Consider the following 23,046-nt stretch of genomic DNA (forward strand, 5'->3'; position numbering starts at 1 on the left):
AAAAGTCAGGCCGTCGTCCAAGTTGATACAGCGGTGGCCACGCACTGACAGCCTGATGCTAACAAATAACATACAGGACTTCCCTTTAAAATGATTTGGTTATTTATTCCAGTACTTTTTTCTATGACTCAAAAAAAAAAAAAGAGAAAAACTGTCAATGCAAAATGTACGGGATAAGTGAAATACATATGATCGCATTCAATGTGTTGGGATATCTCCAGATATTAGAACTAGACATTCCTCTCTTCCATTCTTGTTCCATTTTATTCCTACTGACATTTAGCAGCAATCTTACTGATTTTCCATGGAATTGATGATGCTAAAATATGCAGGGACTAATTAATTCTAGCTCATGTGATGCTTTTGAATGCACTCATTTGAATAATTATACGTTCTGCCAAGAAACAAAACACTTTGGCTGTCAGGTGCTAACATTTCTTTTCCCATCTCTGCAACAGATGATAGCATTGGCTGACACCAGAGGAGGAGTTAAAAATTTACATATGCATATATGCACGTGTGTGCGCACACAGACACACACATCCACACGAGACAGCTGTTTGACAGACTCTAGACTACTTTTTTTTTGTGAAGTTTTCAGTCACATTTTGTTCTTCTGTTGTGATATTTGCTAACCTGCTCATTAAGTCTGCATTATCATTTAGTGCATCAGATACAGACACGACAAGGTCCTGCAAGTCCGAGGCAGCCCCTCAATTCTCTGCACTAATGTCCAGCAAACAAACATCGAGACTAATTCTGCAATCGTTTGCGACTAAATATGATGAACCTTTTTTTAACTGTACTCAATCAGAAGTGAGTTTCAGTTATTTTACTAAAGTGGTCTCTCACAAAAGTTGCCTGTTATGTGTCAGGACAGCGAACTGTAAAACTGTGGAAAAAATCTGAGCAGGTTTCTTGTCGCTACATTGTAAAACGGCTCTCTGGTGACTTTGAAAGTAAGCCGTTTGATTTATCATCAAGAAGGCTCGAAAAAAAAAAAGAACTTATAGTCATGTGAGGTGACATTTAGAAATGAGGTCTGCTGACAGATCCTATTAAGCTACACTGTAGCAAATGTAATACCAAGTGTTTTGAACTAGGAGCAAAAGTACAGGTTATCTGCATTTGCTGCCTTCAGTTTCTATTTTCCCTCCTGAAAACAAAGCATTTGTATGTGTGCACAATAATAAATAGTTTGAATACACCTTTATCTGTAAATACACGGCAACACAAGCCTAACTTGCAATACCATCTATTTCCCAGAACTACATGCGTATCAGTCCAGCGTCCAAATGACAGAAGCAGCACTTTATGTAAGCATCGTGCTGTGGTTCTGGATCCGAGAGCTGCAGACTGAACCAAAGGCTAACTACTCGTCCAGCCTGACAAATTAAACCAACGCAGCGATCCAATCCACAACTGCATCCCTCGGACAAATCTCAGTTCCCTCTGTGCTTGGGGCTCTGCACACATCGACATGTGTGACCTTCTCCACGGTGAGTTGTGCCAAAAACCAAAGGGCAAAACCTTGATTATTATAATGATATAAACTGGACTCAGTACTCTACACTAGTGGCTTTTGCTGATGTCTTGTCTCACTGAGAACGGACAGATTTGCCTTACATTAGTAAAGACTTTTCCAAAACAGCGTTACTGTTTACAAACTGCAGATTCAGGGCGCTACTCCAGGAAACACGTTCAACAAACTGAGTTTAAAAATAAACCGAGCTGAGTGACTAAGATCTGTAATCTCTGTAATAGTTTTCGGTTCCTGAACAGCTGAGCAGAGTTAGAGTGAACAAACACAGTTAATTGAACTGGGCTGAGCATGTGCACGAGTGGACAAAGGCAGTGATGAATCACCATGGCAACGGGTAAATAAAGAGCAGAGCCTCCGTTTTAATCCAGCAGATCAAAATATATGAACATGTCTCAGCGCTGAGGATTGTATTCATTTAAAATTTAGGTTCAAACATTATTTAGTAAACTTTAATGTACTGACGATCTTTAACAATCTCAAGTTCTTACAGAAGATTTCATTATCTTTGTCATTACTGGATGAAAAAAACATTTTAATTAGACTTTTTTTGATGTTTTCCAGTATAACCACTTAATATTTAATAATATTTAACCATGTAATAGCAAACTTCATTGATAGATGATTGGTAGGGCTGTAAGACAGCAGAACTTATACTCTGTCACTGGGAGCCTGCGAGAGTTTCACATTTAACTGGGAAAAAAAAAAAGGGCAGAATGAACAAATAAATAATAAAAAGTGTCCGAGCTTTTAAAGAGCCATCGACACGTTGATCAGCTAGATTTTAGACATTTCAGCTCAGTTTTGGACGAAGGCTGAGCCGTTTTAAATAAGCCACTATGAATGGATCCTGACGGGATAAAACTTGGAAATGCCCGGAGCCAGACTGGATCCAGGTATGATCCAGTCTCAATTTGTAATCTTTAGCCATTTTGGAACAATCATGCATGTGGACTCCAAACTGGACAGTTAGCGGATCCAGTTCTGATTTAGAGGAGTTTCAGTGGAAACTATGTTGAGTTTTCAGAAACTGTACATTTTGTTGTTTGACGTAATTTAAGGACTAAATCTCAATCTGAACACATTTCAACATGAAATGTAATCAAATTACAATCAGACCTCCTGCAGCATGTATTTAAAAAGTGATTTTAAAATGTATTAGGTTCTGTTTTAAAGTGATTTCCTCCTCAACTTTTCTCAAATATTATATACTATTCATCATCTCCAGGATCCCAATAGTGACAGCCATTTTTCTATCTGTGTGACGTCAGTGTATGATTTTATGATTTGCCTACAACTTTACAGAGAAACTTTATTACGGTCAGTGATTCCAGTGCAGGGAAATTAGCTGTTAGCTGCATCACAGTCACACAATTAGAAACTTACAAAGTTTATTCTAAGCTGATCTCTGTCCTTATATTGAGTACTGATAAACTATAAAAGCAGTCACACAAAAAAGAAAAGGAAAAAGTGAACTAACAGCTAACAGGGGTTTTAAAACTTCTACAAATGAATTCGCTCTGCTATGCGGTTTGACAGCAATTTTATGAATGAGGAAATAAAACAGCTGGTTCAGGTGCAGGAGAAGCAGAGGTCAGAGGGAAGAAAACCCGAGTCTTTCACCAGTAATTGACTCTCTCTGGAGGAGAAAACCCAGAGTTTCCAGGGTGTTAGCTACTGAAACAAATAGCACTGCACCTCTGATTGCCAGTAATCAATATAATCATCACTGCAGGTGCACTTAACAAGTGCATGTGCTTGTTAAGTTAACGATATCGCTCATAAGCACCATAATTAGTGACCATATAAAGTATTAAAACAGTATTCTGTCACAACATCTGGCTGGCTCTTTTTTAGCTCGGGTCTGTAGCCCAGTAAGTCATTCAGGCAGTTTGTTTGCTGTGTGTAAAGCGGCTCATCCGTCTCTCCTCCATTCAAAATTCCCTACACACAAGTTACAAACTAAGATACATTAAGCTCCAGTTTAAAATCAAATCAACAAAGATACCCTCCTGTTCCTCCTTTTTCTGATGATGAGATTAGTGTAGCTGCTCCCCACACACATCCATGATTTCAAAGAGGAAAGAGCTGCCAACATTAGCTTGTGTGGTTGTGTGTGTGTTACAAGTACGGGTTTATGCAAAGATGCTCACAGGATTATTATCTTAATGAGAAACCAGGCTAAAAATTGCCTCCATTTGTGATCTTTGAGCGATCACGCTGACCATTGTGCACCCATGAGAACACTGTTTAGCATCCACCCGTTTAAGTGCCAAGGTGTTTATGTCATTTCTTCCTTTACCTTTTTGATGACAGGAACCTTGTTGTAGTAACGAATGCAGTCTTTACCCAGGAAGTCAAATTCCACCACACATTCGTTGCCATCCAGCTGCTCATGCAGAGTGATGTGCTCAACACGAAGTGAGCAGCAACCCACCGTGTCCGCCGTCTCTCCCTCCTCTTTCTCATTGCCAGCTCTCAGGGCCAGCTTTTTGGGTCAGAGGATACAGAGATTACCACAGATGCAGAAGTACACACCGAGCTTTTCCATCACAAGGTACACAGAACGCATGCGAGTCAGACAACCGTTAAAATATATACACGTACTAATAAAAAGACCTTCGTGACAAACGAAATAAGACAAAAATGGCAACTGAAATAGTTTTTGGCATGAGCCAAAAGCAATCACGTACTCAATCCATCATTTCACTTCATACAGACTGAGATAATTAGCTTGAAGTCTCTGGAAGAAAATGGCTACATATAATCCATTTACTTTGCAAAAGATTTTCATCCAACTATGTTGGAAAACAGAAAAGGCAATCAAGACATACTGAATTGATTTCCAATATCTTCACTTTGCCCCAGCCTATTTACACGGCCACTGCAGTCGTCAGTTTTTCTCGACATTAATGCAAACATCACAAGCAAAGCTCCCCGGTACAACGTCAGTGTAACGTACGACAGAGGCCGTGTGGAAAGAAATCAGAGAAGCTCACGTATGAAAGTTTCTTTCTAGTTCTGCTGTGTGAACATGTAACAATTTGTAATATCAGTTGTGCAACCCAAACCTTGTCTATGAAATATAGCGCCACAGCTCTCTGACGTGTAACCATCTGTTTGGACTTTAGATCCTGGAGGTACTGGTAACGGATGTCATCCACACGTGATTTCAGTTTCCGAGCAACCTCATATTTCTCCCAATCCTTCTCCCCCTGCAAGAAAGGCAAGATAAGCAGGAAGAGGGAAAAGACTAAACATGAAACGTAAACACGAAGCAAAAGTAACAGGTGATGACAATTATAAAATAAAATGATGAAAAAGTGGTTTTCCTTTAAAAGCTCTGAAACAAAAGGTTTAATATGGTAATCACTAACACAGGATCTTCCACTATAAGACAACATTCTCTTTGTCTGCTGTTTGCTTCTGGTTATTTATTGCTATCTACATACAATTAAACCCTCCATCAGTCAACACGTGCCGATACTGTCATGGAGAACTGTGGAATAACTTAACCTTTATGCACGAAAGATGGAAAGGAAGATGAGTGAGCAAACAGAGCACAGAATAACAACATGTTGCAAAGGTTTACTCATATTGGATTATCAAATTCAATTTAATGTTATTTATACAGCACCAAATCACAACAACAGTCGCCTCAAGGTGCTTTATATTGTAAGGTAGACCCTACAATAATACAGAGAAAACCCAACAATCATATGACCCCCTATGAGCAAGCACTTTGGCGACAGTGGGAAGGAAAAACTCCCTTTTAACAGGAAGAAACCTCCGGCTCAGGGAGGGGCGGGGCGAGAGAAGGAAGACGGGATAAAAGACATGCTGTGGAAAAGTAATTACCAATTTTGTTTAAGAATATACATTTTATGCATTATAGCTCAACATAATGTGTAAAAGTGCTCAAGTTTGTGATTTGTTTGTAAATCTGTGCTGTGTTTATGCTAACGTTTCATTTAAATCAGCTCTGTGAATAATATCAGAGGCAGGCCAACAACCATTTGTCAGTTGGCAGATCTGGAGCTGAACTGACAAAATGCAAACCATTCAAATTATTTATTTTATTATAACTTGGTTATAATGTTATTTGCATTGCCCTGCACTCTTTCTGTAAGGTTTTGATTCTTGATTTACCCACTACGCAACTCTGCAGCACAACAGTTCGTTCTAATTTTACAGCCAGCCTCTAGCCTGGAGCCAGGATGTTGCACGAGCAGCTAATTCCACAAACTTCTTTTTCATTTTTTTCCCCAAACTTGCAGTCTGCAGAATCAAACTAGTTCAAATGAGGAAACTTATCAGTTCTACTTACTTTGAAGCCACAACTTATTTCACATGTAGTTCTACCCATGACTTGTAAACAGGTTCGTAGGAGTTTCACTTTAAATATTCTATATCAAACAGAGCGTTTGGTGCACATGCAGTTTTTGGTGATGATGAAAATGGTGTTTTGAAGTTCTGCTTTTTTCCTTTTCCAGTCAGTTTGGTTTTGCTTTTTACGTTCAAAAGGGAAAGAAAAAGTAAATCCTTTGGAAACGGGACGCTTCTGTTACATTTCATATTTTTAATGTGGGATTCAAGCATTCACAATGTTGGTTCAAGGAGTCCACAGAATGAATAGAGAGATGTTTGGTGACAGATCAAACAAAGCTTGAATGTTCTGAATGATGAATTCCAACATTTATCAAGTTATCTTTGAAGGACAGTGGCTGAGTGTTTGCCCACCACCTGAACAACAGTAGAAGATGAGCGAAATACACATCAAAATATCTTTATACTTATTTACTTTATTTTTTTCTATTTAAAATGGCATAACGCGAGCTAGGAAAATATCAGAACTGAAGCACTTTGACTAATACATCTCAAAAAATAATTTATATCATGTCCATTACATGTAAAGTGAAATGATTCAAGCCTTTTGTCATTTTAATCTGACTTACAGCTTGTGAAAAAAAATCAGAAATCAGTACCTGAAATCATTTGAACATTTAATTTCAAGTTTGAGAAAATTAAAATCAAATATTATGTTGATCCTGCTTATCTCAGTTTAGTTTGATGCAGTGACAGTGACACACCAACGGTGTTACTGCTGTACTTGACTGACCAGATAACCCAGACGACCTGAACCTGATAGAGAATTTATCATTTATTGTCAGAAAAGAAAATGAGAAACAGACAAGTTAAAGGCTGTTATCAAAGCAGCCAATAACAGTGAAGCAGCAAGCCGATCGGCTCCATGCAGCACACAGTGAAGTCATTTATGGTAAAGAATCATCAACCAGTGACTGAACACATGCTTCAGAAGTTGGATGTTTCTGTACTTTAAATGTATGAATTGATCTTAGTTAATATTCTAATAATCTGAGATACTAGTTTTTTCCAAAACCAGTTTGAGAACTGTGCTGCCAAAGTAGTCTGAACCAGGTGTTGAACCCAAAGTCTGCAGCATCTGACTGCGTGTTTTTTTGTACCCAGTTGTATGTGCATTCCCCCCCATTATGCAACAGATAGCTCACCTTCAGTTTTGAGTTGGCATTAAGCATGATGTACTTATTTGAGCCCTGGATGTTTTCAGTCCAGCTGACGAGCCATGTCACGGTGTTATCGTGCCGAACTTCCTTCCAGTGGTGCCCAGCAGGTGGTACGGGGATACGAGAGTCTCTGCCAGAGCAAGAACAAGTGCAATACAGTATGTAAATGACCAGCACTGATGCATAGCTCAAATACAGATTTAAGCCTCAAAAAAGTAACAAGAAAAATAATATTACTCATGTTGATTTGAACACTTTGTCACAAAAAACAAAACAAGCCTGTGATTCTACACATTTAAACAGTTTGTGTATCAAGAACTTATTTCTCTGAGTGAAAATGTCACTGCTCTGCATTGAGCCACAAGGGCACATGGAGAGGACTGAAACTAAAGTTGTACTCCACTATACACTGATTTCACAATCACACTCTCACTTGCTGCAATTGATGATGACGTCCTCTGGTTGGATCCTCTTCTTCAGCATGCCTTGCTTGGGATGCTCGCCTCTACCTCGGAATAACCCTGGAGGCTCAATCTTAAAATTGCCAATGCGTTCTTTGTGGTGGTCCAGAAGGCAGTAGCCGTATTCATCCACTATCTTCTGGTTTGTCTCTTTCAAAGCCTACAAAAAGATTTCAGATACAGACCGCGTTACCTCAGAAACGAACAGGGCGCTCCTCTGGACTATAACTCCAGTTATTACGCTACACATTAGGAAGACAGCAGCATACAAATACAAAGAAAGGAACGCGAGCTTTACCTGTTTCTCCTCCTTGGACATATTTTTCCTGGCCTCTGTCTTGGCTTTATGCATGGCATGGATTTCTCCAAAGCCACACTTATCAAGATCTTGAATCAGTGACCTCTCCTCATGGGTCATTTCCTACACAAGCACAAAGTGTGTTGAGGCATACAGTCTGAGAATATCCGCAGCAACAAAAAGAGCACGCAAGCTATTAACCAAAACAATCTGGAAGTTGTAGTGAGCATTATTCTTTATTTTTATATTTACAGAAAAAAAATAACATGATGTAAATGGTTCCAATTAAAGTGATGATAGAATAACTGCAGAGACTGATCGTGTGTCTTCGCCTCCAGTGATGCAAACAGCAATTACACTGCTGTAAAAATTATAACAATCTCCATTTATCATGTTTCTCACACATTTCAGATCAAACAAATATTAGAGAAAGATAATCTGAGCAATTAAAAACTGCACTTTTTATATTATTTAACTGATGAAAGGAGAAAAAAAAACTATCCACACCTACCTGTTTCTTGTGAAGACGAACACCCACCTGTTAAATCTGATTAACCACAATTTTGGAAAGCTGAGTTCAGTCTCACTGACCACACCCAGTGCAGATTACTGCCAGACGCGTTTAAAAATATATACAAATAAAAAGCAACACATCATGGCCCAAACCAAAGACACAGTCAGCAGGACAATGATTGGAAACATAACAGCAAATGCATCTCTGAAACAGCTCAAAAATAAAATACTGAATGTTTTGAAGCGTCCTAGCCAAAGTCCGGACGTTAGGCCGATTAGGATTCTCTTGGCACGATGTAAGAAAGGCACTCGTTCTCAAATACCTTCCACTGTGGCTGAATTAAAACAATTCTGCAAAAAAGAGCCAAAATTCCTCCACACCAAGATGTAAAGACTGACAGTTAGACCCTTGATTGCAGTTCTCGCTGCCAACGATGCCACAAGCAGTTTCAGATTAGGTTTGGGCTTTTCTGCCTTTAATAAATGAAATCATCACTAACGTGTTATTAGGTTTAAGGGGCCGTAACTTAATCACATTAGGCCAGGCAGGTTAGGATAGTTTTTTCATCACCTGAATAGATGAACTCATTTAAAAGCTACATTTTATATTTAGAATGTAGTTTTAATAAAAACAGAAACATGTCAGTGTGACAAATATGCAAAAAAATAAGAAATCAGGAAGGGGTCAAAGACGGTGTTGTGATAAAGTAAGCAGAAGAAGCTCTTAAGAGTTTAAAGTTACAGCCAGCAGATGCTGATGAAACTTCAAAAAAGGAAGAAACCAAAAACTCTGTACAGAGCATTGCTTTGTTACATTTACTGACCAGCTATGAAAACAGAGTGCATAACCTTTGTCTATTCATATAACAAATTAACGCAATAATGCATCATTAAAAACAAACAAAAAAAACTAGATGAGAAGGATTCAAACAGATCAGCGACCTTTCCTTTAATTACTCATTTTTACGGAGGCGAAGCAGAGTCGAAAAAAAACAACTGGTGCTGTCATAAAAGGCCAGAGTACTTTCTCCTAACAAGCCATTTAAAAAGTGGGGACACTCAAAGCTGCAGTTGTGTATCACAGAAACATAAGAAAACGTCCCAGTTACAGCTTTCCAGTATTTAGCACTTTTAACAACACATCACTCCCAGAACTACAGTAGCTATGAGTGTGAAGACTGTAAGGTCACTGCTAAGCAGGCTAAATAAAGAATCCTGACACGTCAGGCGCAGCAGCTGAGTTTCAACTTTAATTGCCAAAAACTGTTTCACAAGGGGTCACCAGAGGTCAAATCAGAGGTGACTAACAGGGCAGAGCAACTTGGTTTCAGCTGCATCTCCAAACTGTTGTGATGCTGAAATATCATCAGTGGCTTTCAATGTGCGGTCTAGCTGTAGGGAAAGAATCTGTATTTCACATATTGCTAATAATAATTAATGATCAAGTGTATTAATAAGTTGTCACTTACTGCCACAGAGGTGCTTTTTATAAACAGTGCAGTAATAATTACACAAAAATACTGACCGTAATTTGAAATACACTCAAAATGGTTAAATATTTCTCACTCACACACACACACACAGCATCCATCATGGGCACAAACTTTAGGAATAAAGGAAATGACTCTCATCCATCAAACTGATACAGCCCAGTTTTGTTATCTACCGTCATAGAAGATGAGATGCAAATAGAGACCTACACATAACCACACACACACCTCCAGAAACACTGACAGCGTGGACAGGCAGTCAGTCTGCGTGTCTAAGCATGAATGACACCCGACAGTGGGCGGGCACTGAGGGCAGTGGAGCGAGGAGAGTTTTTTCCGGCTATAATAAAACAGTTTAATTGGATTTGTTCATATGCAGGAGAGCTAGTTGTCTGGATTAGCATATCAATGCCTTCACATAAATCGTATTTTCAAGTGCATTGAGCACTAAGCAGCGCAAAATTAATTCTGCATGATATGCCTAGGGGCTTGGCACGGTGTTTTTTCCATGCAGAGGACACCCTGACAGACACCAGCGAGCATGTACCAGTCACACTCATCCTGTATTTACACACATACAATCTATTTATGATGCACTCACACGCTAACAAAAGGCTGGAACGTATGCAACTTTTGCAAAACTGTTACATGAAGACAAAGTTTGCAGATGTGGTGACACCAACCCCGGCTGGCTGTGGAGCCACCGGTCTACTGCAGCACATTTTAAACTCATAATCACACCTAAAGGCAACTTACTCCAACTTCCATGATGCATTTGGCTTTACCTTTCTCCAATCTTTAAAGAAATTCTCGCGGAACACCTTCTTGGTGGTGTACTCATGGTCCAGCATCTGGGCAAAGAACACCGCCACCTCTTCTGCCGCCAGGCTCAGCTTTACCTTTTTACCTGCACACAAGCAGAATCATTTACACTGAGATCATTTTTAACAGCATTAAACCAACCAGGCCTTATTGTCAGAACTATACGTTTATCGAGCCACACTAGTCAAGAACACAAGCCTTTGGGAGCTCGGGGTCCTCTGAAGATCCACCACCCAGTGCCACCCCCACCTTAGCTCCTCCAGGCTGTCAGACTAGCCCGTGGATATAGGGAGGTAGGATTAGAGGCAAGGACAGTGATCTACATTCAAGTCCACTACCAGGACCAACCTTTAAAAACACGCACGTGCAGGAATTAACAGATCAAACCAAGTCCCCGTAGGACCCCGTCTGCAGCTGGACTGCTAAACAAAGCAAAAACAATTACAGCCATCAATCAGTATCCAGCTTCAAACACGTCTTGAATCCTAAAGGCCCAATAGTGTGCGGGTAGGTCTTCTGTGTGAGCAAACAAAGTCAGGATGTGTGTACGTTCACAAGATTGTCTTAAAATTACAGTCAAAGCTCAGACCTCATCCCGAGCGAAACTGTATGGCTGCACGTTTAAGCCCAATGAGCTGAAGCAACTTTATAAAGTATAGCCTGAACAAACAAACACGCTTTAAACTTCTGCAATATAAATGGCTCATAAGAACCTATATAACACCCGTCAGGCTCCATCATATGTCCAATGACATTCTGGACATTTGTACGAAATGCTTAGCAGAAAAAGGAACTCTTCTCCATTGTCTACGGGAATGTCCTAAAATTCAGGAATTCTGGAAAGATGTCACCAAGTGTTTGTCTGAAGTGTTTAAGGTTAAAATCCCCTTAAAGGATAAACTGTGTACTTGGAATATATCCAACAGGATTTAAGCAACCGATAAAGCAAACTAAATCACTGGACTATGGACTGCTTCAAGCCTGAGGAGCCACTGCACTATGCTGGACAAGTATGGATGCAGCCTCCATGGGACTCTGGAAGAAGGAAATCGCAGATTCATACATTGCCATGGGCAAACAACGGGACTTTGTGAATATCTGGAAGCCATACATGGATATCACATGGAGTGGAGGTTATTCATGAGCAGGGAGGGATTTCTTTTTTGTATCAGTGTGAGAGCCGTGTTCATTTCTACACGTGATCTTGATGCGTGCAGGTCTGAAGTCTGGGTGTGTGAATGTGAGGGGTTTAAATATCTGTTTGTATTGTATAAAGAAAATTTCAATAAAATATGTGCGAAAAAGTATTATTAAAAGTATTTATTTAGTTTTCACAGGACAGCATGAATACCTTTCATAACTGCAATGTAACATTTCATTATTTTTTTCCAAAAGCAACTGATGATGTTTCGGTGCATCTTTAGTCCCCATTTCTTGGAAAGGACTGCGCTTCTACAAAACTAAACTGTGACCAGAGCAGCACTTTAACTAAAGAGGATGGAGCTTTGGCCTTGGCTCTGGAAGGACACTCATGAAAGTTTGATAATCAGTCTAAAATCCTTCTAAAAGATAGTTTAATAAATCTTTTAAAAAGCTTCTGAAGAAACATTATTAACAAGCTATCCATCACAGCCTCTCGAATCGAAACTGAAGCTTTTTTCTGTCTAAAATTAAACTCACTCTTACATTTTATTGATTTGATACATAACTGGTAATCCTAGATTTGGAATACATACAATCATGACGTATATTATTGACATAAAATGAAATTCTTGTATAATTATTTATTCATAATTTTTCCAGGGCAACTGTAAAGCTCTCCACAAATTAGACCTACACAACGCTTTTTTGTACATGAACTGATTCGGGCTTTTAGACTGAGGTGGACATATCAGTAAATGATGTAATCATGCAGGCAATGTCTGACTGCGCTGTATAGAAGCAGAGAAGCCTACACTGAAGTGCATCTAACTTCTAAAATCATTTAACACTGTCTCAACAGTATCTGTTAGATACAAAAATAGAGCTCCTGTACCCCGTCACCCTTGTTTCAATCATACTCTTATACACTCAACTGACCATTATAGTAGAAGTGAACATTGTCAGGTAGAGGCTGGTACTCAGGGGGAAAGTAGGGTCCTTTGTGTTCCAAGAACTTCCATTTCACCCCATCTTCATACTTCTCTTCCTCCCACCTGACAAAAACCAAGACGATAAAAAAAGTACAGATGCATCAGTGAAAGTTAAAATTGCACTTTGTGTGTGTATGTGTGGGTGGGAAGAGTGTCCAGATGAAAAGAGCACTCCCCAACCATCTCCAGCGATTCTGCTCCTCCTCCTCCTTCTTTTTGATCTTCAGCTGTCTTGCTTCTTCAATCTCCTCCTTTGTCTTCTTAATTTTTTTTGACACTGCCTGCTCTTCTTCCTCCTTCTTTACCATCTGTGCAGAAGAGAGAAAAAAACTCACCATGAACCATGTTTCTAGTGCTGAACTTGTTGTAAGTGCAAGATTACCCCGATGGAGACAGAAGTTTACCTTTTGTGTTCTCTTCTTTGACGTCTTTGTCTGAGCCACTCCATCACCTTCTTCTTCGAGGTGACGTTGCTTTTTCTTCTTCTTTAGGCTGCAGGCAACATGGGAATGAAAGAAACTAAGGGCTTACATACAAACATGCACTCAGACAAAAAACTAAGTGAATTACTCATGAAAGGTACATTTTTCTGCAGCAGTTTTCAGTAAAAGTGATCCTACATGAAGAAAAGCCGATGACAAGGATTTTTACTAGACCTGGTCAGACTTACGTAGGTGAATTAGCAGAATCACTGGTGCCTTCTTTGGGGTCATCTTTAATTCTTTTCCTCTTCACTCCTTTCTTCTTTGCTGTAAAAGCATCATCCTCTGGTTCCTGTTTCACAGATTCACTGAAAGACAAAATGAACAGTTTTTAGCTACAAATGTATCCACTCTGTAGCATCAGAGTTACGCATTTCTGCTGACATATTAGCATAATTAATTAAATATTCATTCCAAAGTACAGCTCTAGTCTTGTGTAACTTAGCAGCAAGCCTTCAAAATTTAATTCACAATTTTTAATTTTAATTTTTTGGACCCAAGTCGGACCTTATTTTAGTTTTTTAAGACTTAGACTAACACATTTCTGAATTCTTATCAAGTGTTCTATATTTTATTCATTTTTAATCTCACTTGAGTAGATGGTTTTGTATCAACTACTTTAAAAAGTTAATAACATGCAGAATAAAAGCTTGATGGCTTATTTTTCACTGCTGCCCTCCAGTTTGGCGTAGAAAAAAAAAATCTTTAAGCACACCGTGATGACTCACTGACCATAAGAAATCAAGCATAATTGTGGTAATTGAGTAAAATTATCGACAGTAATGATAATGACATAATGACAGCGTTTAGAAATTTAAAAAAGGAGAGAGAAAAAAAAGTAATTACACAAGTGCAAGCCTGGATTTCCCTGCAGAGTGAAGATTTGATGGGTAGAGAAATGGCCCAAATTAAAAAAAAAAAATCAACAAATTACAGTCACTGCTGCTAATAAAAATTAGTTTTCTCCTTTTCCTCCCACAACATTCTGGAAAAGAACAAAATGTGGAAAATGTAAAGCAGTGTAGCACATAATTGCCAAATTGGCTTACTGATCCAAATTACAAGGCACTATAGTAGCAACTATTCACTGTGCATTTATCAGGATAATGTTCTTTCTGCTACAGCAGGACCCTGATGCTTTCAGATTGAAGGTAATGAGCCTTTCCTGGGGTTCTCAGGTCTATGACTCCATCCGGTCATTGCACCCAATACTGTATGAACTCAGGCAGAAAAACAAAAGATATCTGTTTTACAATACAATTAGAAAAAAGTAACAGTATAAAACAAATATAGAATCACCAATTAACCCAAGCTAACGCCTTTGGACTGTGGGAATGCCGAGTACTTGGAGAGAATCCACACAGCTCTCAACATGTGACAGAAAAGTGGACTCTGTGTCTGACAACCTATCACACTGTTATGAGTTTCAGAAACACTGAAATAGAACACAACCAATAATTATCATCATTAGTATTAGCGAGTCTTACTATGATAAGTTGTGTTATTGTAGCTACTTTGATATACAGCGGTCCCTCGTTTATCGCAGGAGTCACGTTCTAAAAATAACCCACGATAGGTGAAATCCACGAAGTAGCCAACTTTATTTTTTTACAATTATTATAGATGTTTTAAGGCTGTAAAACCCCTCACTACACACTTTATACACTTTCCTCAGACAGGCATGAACATTTTCACACTTTTCTCTCTTGTTTAAACTCTCACAGTTCAAACCTTTGTAGAAAAATAAGTCCAGTATTATAGAATGAAACCAAACGCACCCGCAGGAGCCTTTGACGGTGCAAAACGTTTCATCGACATTGTTGTGTTTGTTGGGGAGAAAACTTACAAACATACAGTACAGCACAGAGTCACACTGCTAGTGATCGAAGATTTACGTACATTTGACAAGCTGAACACATTCTGTACTGGACAGGACCGCGGCACGAGATTGATTGACAATGGTCTACAGCCAATCAGGACACAAAGCACGCAAAATTACAAGAAAAAAAATCCACGAAACAGCGAGGCCAGCGTTGTAGCGAGGGACCACTGTAAATCAGAACATGGGAACACTTTAGGCATATTTGCAAAGCTAATTTCTACAGTAAAGTTTCAGTTGTTGTACACGCTGTAGACAATAAGACACCTTTATGTGTCATTACTGACCTTTATGGTCCATCACGTCTTTAATCAGACATTACAGTCATTTCACTAAAAATTAGTGAATTTAATGATTGGCTATTATGAGTCAGAAGGAAGCCAGGCATTGAAGCAGAGATGATCTATAGGTCTTTTCCTACATTTTAACAATATTAAAATCACAAAAATAAAAACAAGACATCATCCCCAAAGATTTTTTTCCAACTTCTCATAGCCGAAACTTTGCTTAACATGAAGTCATGATCCTGACAGAAGTAGACGTCAGCAGTTTATTTCATAGTATGAAGAGAAGAATTTGAACCAAATACAGCCCAGCTGTCCTCAGGAGCACAGTGAGGCTGCAACTCTAACTCTCAAAACAGAAGCTGTGAGATAGACTTTCAAAAAAGGTCAATCCTCACAGAGCTCCGGGACCGGACGGCATCCCAGGCCGGCTTCTCAGAGCGTGTGCCGACCAGCTGACAGAGGTGTTCACCAACATCTTCAACCTCTCCCTGAGGCAGTCAGTGGTCCCCACGTCCCTCAAAACATCCACCATCATTCCCGTTCCTAAGAAATCAGTGGTCTCCTGTCTGAATGACTACCGTCCTGTTGCACTGACATCCGTCATCATGAAGTGCCTCGAGCGGCTGGTCAAAGGCCACATCTGCTCCTCCCTCCCTGACACACTGGACCCTCTTCAGTTCGCCTATCGGACAAACAGAGCCACAGAGGATGCCATCGCCCTGGCAACGCACACCGCCCTCACTCACCTGGAAAAAGGGAATACATACGCAAGAATGCTCTTCATCGACTACAGCTCGGCTTTTAACACCATCATCCCCTCATAACTTGCCTCGAAGCTCGTCGACCTTGGGCTGGGAACACCAATCTGCAGATGGATTCTAAACTTCCTCACAAACAGGCCCCAGGTGGTGAGAGTTGGTAAGCACACCTCCTCATCACTCATCCTAAACACAGGTACGCCACAGGGTTGTGTGCTTAGCCCCCTCCTTTATTTCCTGTTCACACGCGACTGTGTTGCTAAACATAAGTCCAACACCATTATCAAGTTTGCGGATGACACAACCATCATAGGCCTCATCACAGACAACGATGAGACGGCCTATAGAGAGGAGGTGATGGCGCTGTACAAGTGGTGTCTGGAAAATAACCTGACTCTCAACATCAGCAAAACTAGAGAAATGATAGTGGACCAGTCAGGGAACACCAACCCATCCACATAAACAGTGTCAAGGTCGAAAGGGTCAGCAGCTTCAAATTCCTTGGAGTCAACATCACCGAGGACTTCTCCTGGACCCTTCACACAGACACTGCTCTCAGGAAAGCTCTCCAGCGACTTTACTTCCTGAGGAGGCTGAAGAAGTTTGGCATGAACGCCAACATCACCTCAAATTTCTACAGGTGTGCAATCGAGAGCTTGCTGACGAGCTGCATTACAGTTTGGTACGGAAGCTGCTCTGCCAGCAGCCGTAAATCACTACAGAGGGTGGTGAAGGCAGCAGAGCACATCACTGGCATGAGGCTTCCTGCCATTCAGGACATTTATCTTCAACGATGCCTCCACAAAGCACACAGCATCATCAAGGAGCACAGCCACCCAGCACATCAGCTGTTCTCCTTGTTACCATCTGGCAGACGTTACAGGAGTCTGTCTGCTCGGACTACAAGACTTAAAAACAGTTTTTACCATCAAGCCATACGACACCTCAACCACAACACTTAAACACACACAACACACTCCACAGGACGCACTCAGAAGCTACCCTGCAGCTTCACAAGTACTCTGTACAATCTGCACTGGTCACTTCACTTTATTGGTATTTATATTAGGGAAAAAAATGTACACACTAGTGTGTACACACACATACATATACATATATACATATACATATATATATATATATATATATTTTTTTTTTTTAATTTATTTATTTAGTCTGTTAACTGTAAATCTTTTTTTCTTTTACTATATTTTATTAATATTTTGCTCTTTACCATTTTTTTTACTGTACCATTCTGCTGAGTGACTGTCTTCTGCTCGTCAAATACATGTCATTGCAATGTTGACCCTGTGCTAACTTGCATATGTCAAATAAAACTGAAAACTGAGCTGAATAGATTAGTTACTGAAGGTTCACTCTGTGTAAGGCTTTATGGAGAAAGTGAGGGATTTTTAATGTAACGTGTAATATGCTCACTTTAGAAAAAGACGATGAAAGGAAAATGCTATATCTGTCGTTCTGTTCTCTTTTTAGTCAAACTTTGCAAATGTAAGAGTACCGAGGTCAAGATGTTCAGTTCAACTGCTCAATGAAAGGAAAAAAAGTAGCGCTAGTAGAAACGGTTATATTTTTGTGGTATACTGCACCACTGAGCAAAATCCATAAAAAGCTATAAAAAGGAGGTTGGGTCACTGTGTGCACTGACATTTACGGTCTGTGGTTCTAATAGCCTTATGTTTCTTCACTAACTCTGCTGCAAGGCCTTAACTTTGCTCTCTGCACGAAACCCACTCAACTAGCACAGTTACCACCTGAGCCTTTGTGGGGGGAGAAAAAAAAACCCTAAAGGGAAACATTAAAAGCCAGAATTTCACAAAACGTTTTTCCATATGACATCTCCTTTGAAATGTCACTCAGAACATTGGGTTGGGCTAAATCCACATCTGGGAAATAATCCATTAACAACTCTATGGAAACACTGCTGTGAAACAGATTTGACGCAGCGGGCCTTCGGCCACAGCCTGCCATCCTGGCAACACCCCGCTGAGCATCCAACTACTCAAACTATGCAGTCTCATTTATTTCACTGCAGACAAGCCAAAGATATTTGTCTTCAGTGCAGAGTAAAATTAATTTTCTGAAAGACAACATAACACACTGTAGAAAATGGGAATGCTTCTGTCCAGGGACCCTGAACATCAAAACACAAGAATTAATTTCCATCACCTCGGGAGGGAGAAGAAAAAAAAAGGAAAACTCTGGCACAGTTACACCAAAGCTTAGTGAGATTATTATCTCAGCATCCAGTGCTGGTAGCAGGACTTTTACCCCACCTGATGCTGCTGGATGATTCAACATTCTCCATCTTTGGTGTCTTGACCTAAGGGAATAACATACATTAAAGCTCAAGGACAGACAGCTGGACCTTGATCTTATGCAAAGCACCAGAAGAAGTGTTAAAAAAAAAAAGTGTGACTCATTTCTTTTACATCTCTGTAAAAGTGCTGCACCTCAAGGATACAAGCTTGGGCTTTTCTTAATGCCAACTTTTTCCCAGAATAATCAAGATTCCTTACAATGAAACAATATCTACAGTCCTTAAATCTATAGCATCGGGTTATGTTACACACTGTAATACAAAGTACTATTATTATTATGCAAACATGGAGTGGGATTTGTTCATGTGGAATATGCATGAGTTACAGGCGGACACGAATGATCCCTTCCCACTGGGTCACATTTCAGTCGCTGATAGGCCACTTTTTAAAAATTACCTTTTTATGAGATTTTCCTTTATCCGTTTTCTCCGTGGCTTTAGTTGGATTTGGGCTGTTCATCAGGATGCCATGACAGAAGAAAGGAAAAGAAAAATGTTGTTAATGATGCCGTCTTTGAAACAAGACAAGTCAGAGAAGCACTGCATTAACAGACAGTTAGAGCTATGCTGTTATCAAGTGAAGGCTTGAGGGCATATTAGGATGATGTTAGACTCGTGTCCACGCCGAGATACGATTATTCTAGACAGACAACACTACAAAATGCCACCAATCAGACAAGCAGTGTCCCAGAGGAGCCCCCCACAGCCCTGAGCATGCTTTTTTGAGTTGTGACCTTTCCAGCCTTCAGAGCAGGATGCCAAATGAAACTGAGCTGTAATTACTCCTCTCTTTTTTTTTTAAATTACAAATCCCCAACATCTGAATGAGGCAGGTCGCCAGTTAAAGCAGGAGCCACTTGCTCAGGAAAATTAGTTCCCTGAGTCTTGTAGCTGAGAAGGATAAGTTGATCCTTTATCAGTAATTCAGTCAGTGTGCCATGAAATAACATGAGGCTAGCTGTCACAGAAAGCCGTCTGCTCTGCTGCCAGTGGCGCTTACAGGTGTCTATTCATCTCTCTGCTCTCATCAATTACACAAGCCAATGACAGATCACTCCACATTCATTTGTCTGCTCACATATGCATGCTAATAAACGCATCAGATATCAAAGTAAATTAATTTATTCATATGAAGATGGAGTACCCACTGTACACAGTGAAATGAATGCATGCACTCAATGGCATCAGCCTGCATGACAGCTCAGCCAGTACAGCAGTCTTCCAGTAACACTGTTTTTCCCCCATTTAGCGGCACCCATACTGCCATATGGCTCAACTTATTCATTAACATTTTTTAATCCAAATTAATTTGTCTCCACATTCTACAACATGAAAGGCAAAGCTCCCTGCAAAAACCAGCTTTCATCTGGTCCCTGTGTCGACGCTGAACAGATGTTGGATGTGCTTCAGTCAGGTCACATGCATATATCATCTGGGAGCTGCAATCATGACACGGTGGCTCGGAGAGCTGATTTGATAATGGCACCTCAGTCTCTCATGATGGAATAATGATAAAGTGTTCGCTAAACTGTGCCTGTCATATATATGCGTGTGTATATATAGCTTTCCAGCAGACACACGCAACACTCACCTCTTCTTGATGTTATCTCCCCCAGCTCCTGCGCGTTCACAGTCACTCAGTCTTTTCAGTTTCGTCGCTTTGTGCTTGGCCTTCTCGTCTTCTTTAGCGTCCTTCTCCCGCCCCATCTTTCACACGTTCTTTGGCAGAGTGCAGAGAACATTAAATAGTACATACTTTCAACAAATTGACTAGGAAAAAAAACCATGAAGCTTTACAACATTTAGTCGTTGTAAAGCTTCATGTTTTACAACGACCTTCGAAGTTAATCAGTTAGCTAGCAAACTTCAACAACGCCGGTGAACTTAAGAATACATTTGTTAGCTTACAGCGAATTTTCCCTTCAGAAACTAATAATAAGCCAGTAGAAGTTCGAACTATCAATAAACTTCCTCAGCACTTGTAGTTTTGGGAAATAACGGGTTGCTTTCCGTGTCCAGTAGGCTACAAACATTTTACGCGGTCTTGACGAACAGCGATGAATCTCGCCTGGTTATTTCGCGTCACACCCAGCTGAATTCTGATTGGGTGACGAAGTTTGGTGACGCTACACCTGTGAACTCTCTTTACAGGGTAGCCTACCTTACCTGCTGGCAGAGGTGGGTAGAGGAGCCAAAAATTGTACTCAGTAGTAGCACTACCTCAACATAGTTTTACTCAAGTAAAAGTAGAAAATGGCCCTCCAAGAAATGACTCAAGTAAGAGTAAAGAAGTACTTAGTAAAAAAGGCTACTTGAGTACTGAGTAACTGATCATAACATCTGATTTAATGTTCAAAAATGAGACAATCAGACAGACAAAAATATAAAGTTTAGCCCAACTTTGCTACATATAAATAACATGATTACAAAATAATACATCTAAGCAGAAGAAACACTTTTTTGTTTTTGTTTTTGTTCAATATTAAACACACACACACACACACACACACACACACATATATATGTGTGTGTGTGTACATATATATATTGGGTAAAGTACTTCCAGTGACAATATATGGTGTTAATTGATTTGATCTCCAAATGGCACAACAGGCTCAGCAGATAGAATAGAATTAAATCAACAAACCTTATGTACAAACAACAAGTGTCACTTTGACACAAACTGTAGGTTTGTGTCTGTGTCTCATTCATTTTTGGTTAAAACTTGTTTATCATTCATTCAGTGAAGTTACTCACACTGAGTAGAGTAGCCAGAAATTTTTCTCAAGTAAGAGTAGCGATTTATAATAATATTACTCAAGTAAAAGTAAAACTACTCCTAAAAGTAATTGTTTTCCAAAAGGTTACTCAAGTAAATGTAACTGAGGAAAGATAATTAGTTACTACCCACCTCTGCCTGCTGGTAACATGTAACTATGGTTTTTCCTGTAGCTAAAATAGTCACAAGTTTAAGTGTTTGCAACTTTGTACAAACTTTGTAGAACTTGGTATTGCCCCCCCCCCCCCCCCTTCTTTTCTGTGTGCATTAAGGTAGCTTTGTATCTTTTTCTTTGTTACTTAAAAGTCTTTGATAAGTGTTTTTGAAAAATGTTTCCATCCTGGAGTTAGAACATTGGGGTTTTCAAAATACATCTCTTTGACATTATTTGATCTGACAACACTGGAAAGGATGGCACGAAGCATCAACGATTGAGATGATTAGAAAGTGATGAGTAACAGATGAATATGTAATATTTTAAAATGCTATATGCAAAGCCTTGTGACACTTGCCATGTGGCATGTTACTAATGAAATTCTTGGTGCTTTGCATTGAGGAGCATAATTAATTGTTTTTAAATAAAATAAAAAAAACGGTGCACTAAGCCTACCATATATTACTATGAACTGTATCTGAATAAACTACAAGAAAATAGTTACACTCACTGAAGATTAAGCTTACTTAAACCTTAATTAGGTGCAGCCTAATTAAGGTTTAAGTAAGCAAGGATCACAAGCTACCTGACATTTAAAACCTCCAGTTTGGATGCCGTTTAACCTCTTGACACTTGGTTTTGTCACATGGTTGCAGCATCATTATATCTCAACTGTGAGTCTGTTTTTCTATTCAGTCCAATCAATTTTCTTTGCTTTCTTAGCCCATCCTTTACTAACACAAGAATGTATTACTTTATGTTAAACCCAGAGGCAAATAGCTAGAGTATATCATTTGTGTGTAATGAACCTTTGTGGATATGATTTGAAAATATTAATTTTTAAAAAAAACAACATGTTTTCAGCTTGAATGAAGGATACCATTACTGCAGGAAGACATGAATTTGCATTAAAGTATTGTTGGAAAAAGCAATAATGGTATCCACAGAAGTCGGTGAAAGCAGACATCTGAAGGCTGTCGCTGCACTTTCTTGACAGGGCCACATATAGTCACAGCCAGGTGTTAGACACATACACACACACACACACACACACACACACACACACACACACACACACACACACACAAAATGTCAATAAAAATATTACATGATGGGGGTGAACCATTAGCTACACAAACACAAATACCTCAAAACAGCACAGTTCATGTGAAATTATACATTAATATGTGGCAGAGGTTTTATAAATGCAATTAATAAATTTCTGCAAGTGGTTCAAAAACCATCTTCAAACCCCTCAAACATATATGAACCTTCTCTTTATTCATTTAATTTAACCAAAATATTGAGAGTACTGGTTAATTCTATTTTAAATGTTTAAAAATTAGTAAAATAAATAAATACAAATAAATAATTTTTTGTAGATTGAATTTGCTTAGGAATGTGTGTCATGGATAAAAGTAATTTTAAAATTAATCTTTTCACTTCTCAGTGGCTATATAACATATGTTCTTTCCTGTGAATCCCCTTAATTGCCAAGTCTTGGACTCAAAGCAGTAAAGCAGTATCAGCTGTAGAAAATTTTACATGGGGGGGCAAAGGAGGGGCA

The 23,046-nt window shown here is 39.4% G+C and overlaps 1 protein-coding gene across 1 annotated transcript in view; it reads right to left on the reverse strand.

Moving 5' to 3' along the window:
* The window catches only part of zgc:173742 (DNA topoisomerase I, mitochondrial), a 32,191-nt gene extending 11,938 nt beyond the window's left edge, over positions 1-20,253 (reverse strand). The window contains exons 1-13 of the mRNA XM_063480163.1: positions 20,138-20,253; positions 18,944-18,998; positions 18,503-18,549; positions 13,473-13,592; positions 13,207-13,294; positions 12,983-13,110; positions 12,750-12,865; positions 10,634-10,755; positions 7,846-7,968; positions 7,520-7,707; positions 7,072-7,216; positions 4,612-4,755; positions 3,843-4,028 (exon numbers count right to left, since the gene is read on the reverse strand). Coding sequence (XP_063336233.1) covers positions 3,843-4,028; positions 4,612-4,755; positions 7,072-7,216; positions 7,520-7,707; positions 7,846-7,968; positions 10,634-10,755; positions 12,750-12,865; positions 12,983-13,110; positions 13,207-13,294; positions 13,473-13,592; positions 18,503-18,549; positions 18,944-18,998; positions 20,138-20,253 — 1,578 coding nt within the window. The remainder of the gene's footprint in view (positions 1-3,842; positions 4,029-4,611; positions 4,756-7,071; positions 7,217-7,519; positions 7,708-7,845; positions 7,969-10,633; positions 10,756-12,749; positions 12,866-12,982; positions 13,111-13,206; positions 13,295-13,472; positions 13,593-18,502; positions 18,550-18,943; positions 18,999-20,137) is intronic.
* Between the last annotated feature and the right edge of the window lie 2,793 nt (positions 20,254-23,046).

This window comes from Pelmatolapia mariae, linkage group LG7 (assembly GCF_036321145.2).
Source record: "Pelmatolapia mariae isolate MD_Pm_ZW linkage group LG7, Pm_UMD_F_2, whole genome shotgun sequence".
In the NCBI taxonomy this organism is placed as follows: Eukaryota; Metazoa; Chordata; class Actinopteri; order Cichliformes; family Cichlidae; genus Pelmatolapia; species Pelmatolapia mariae.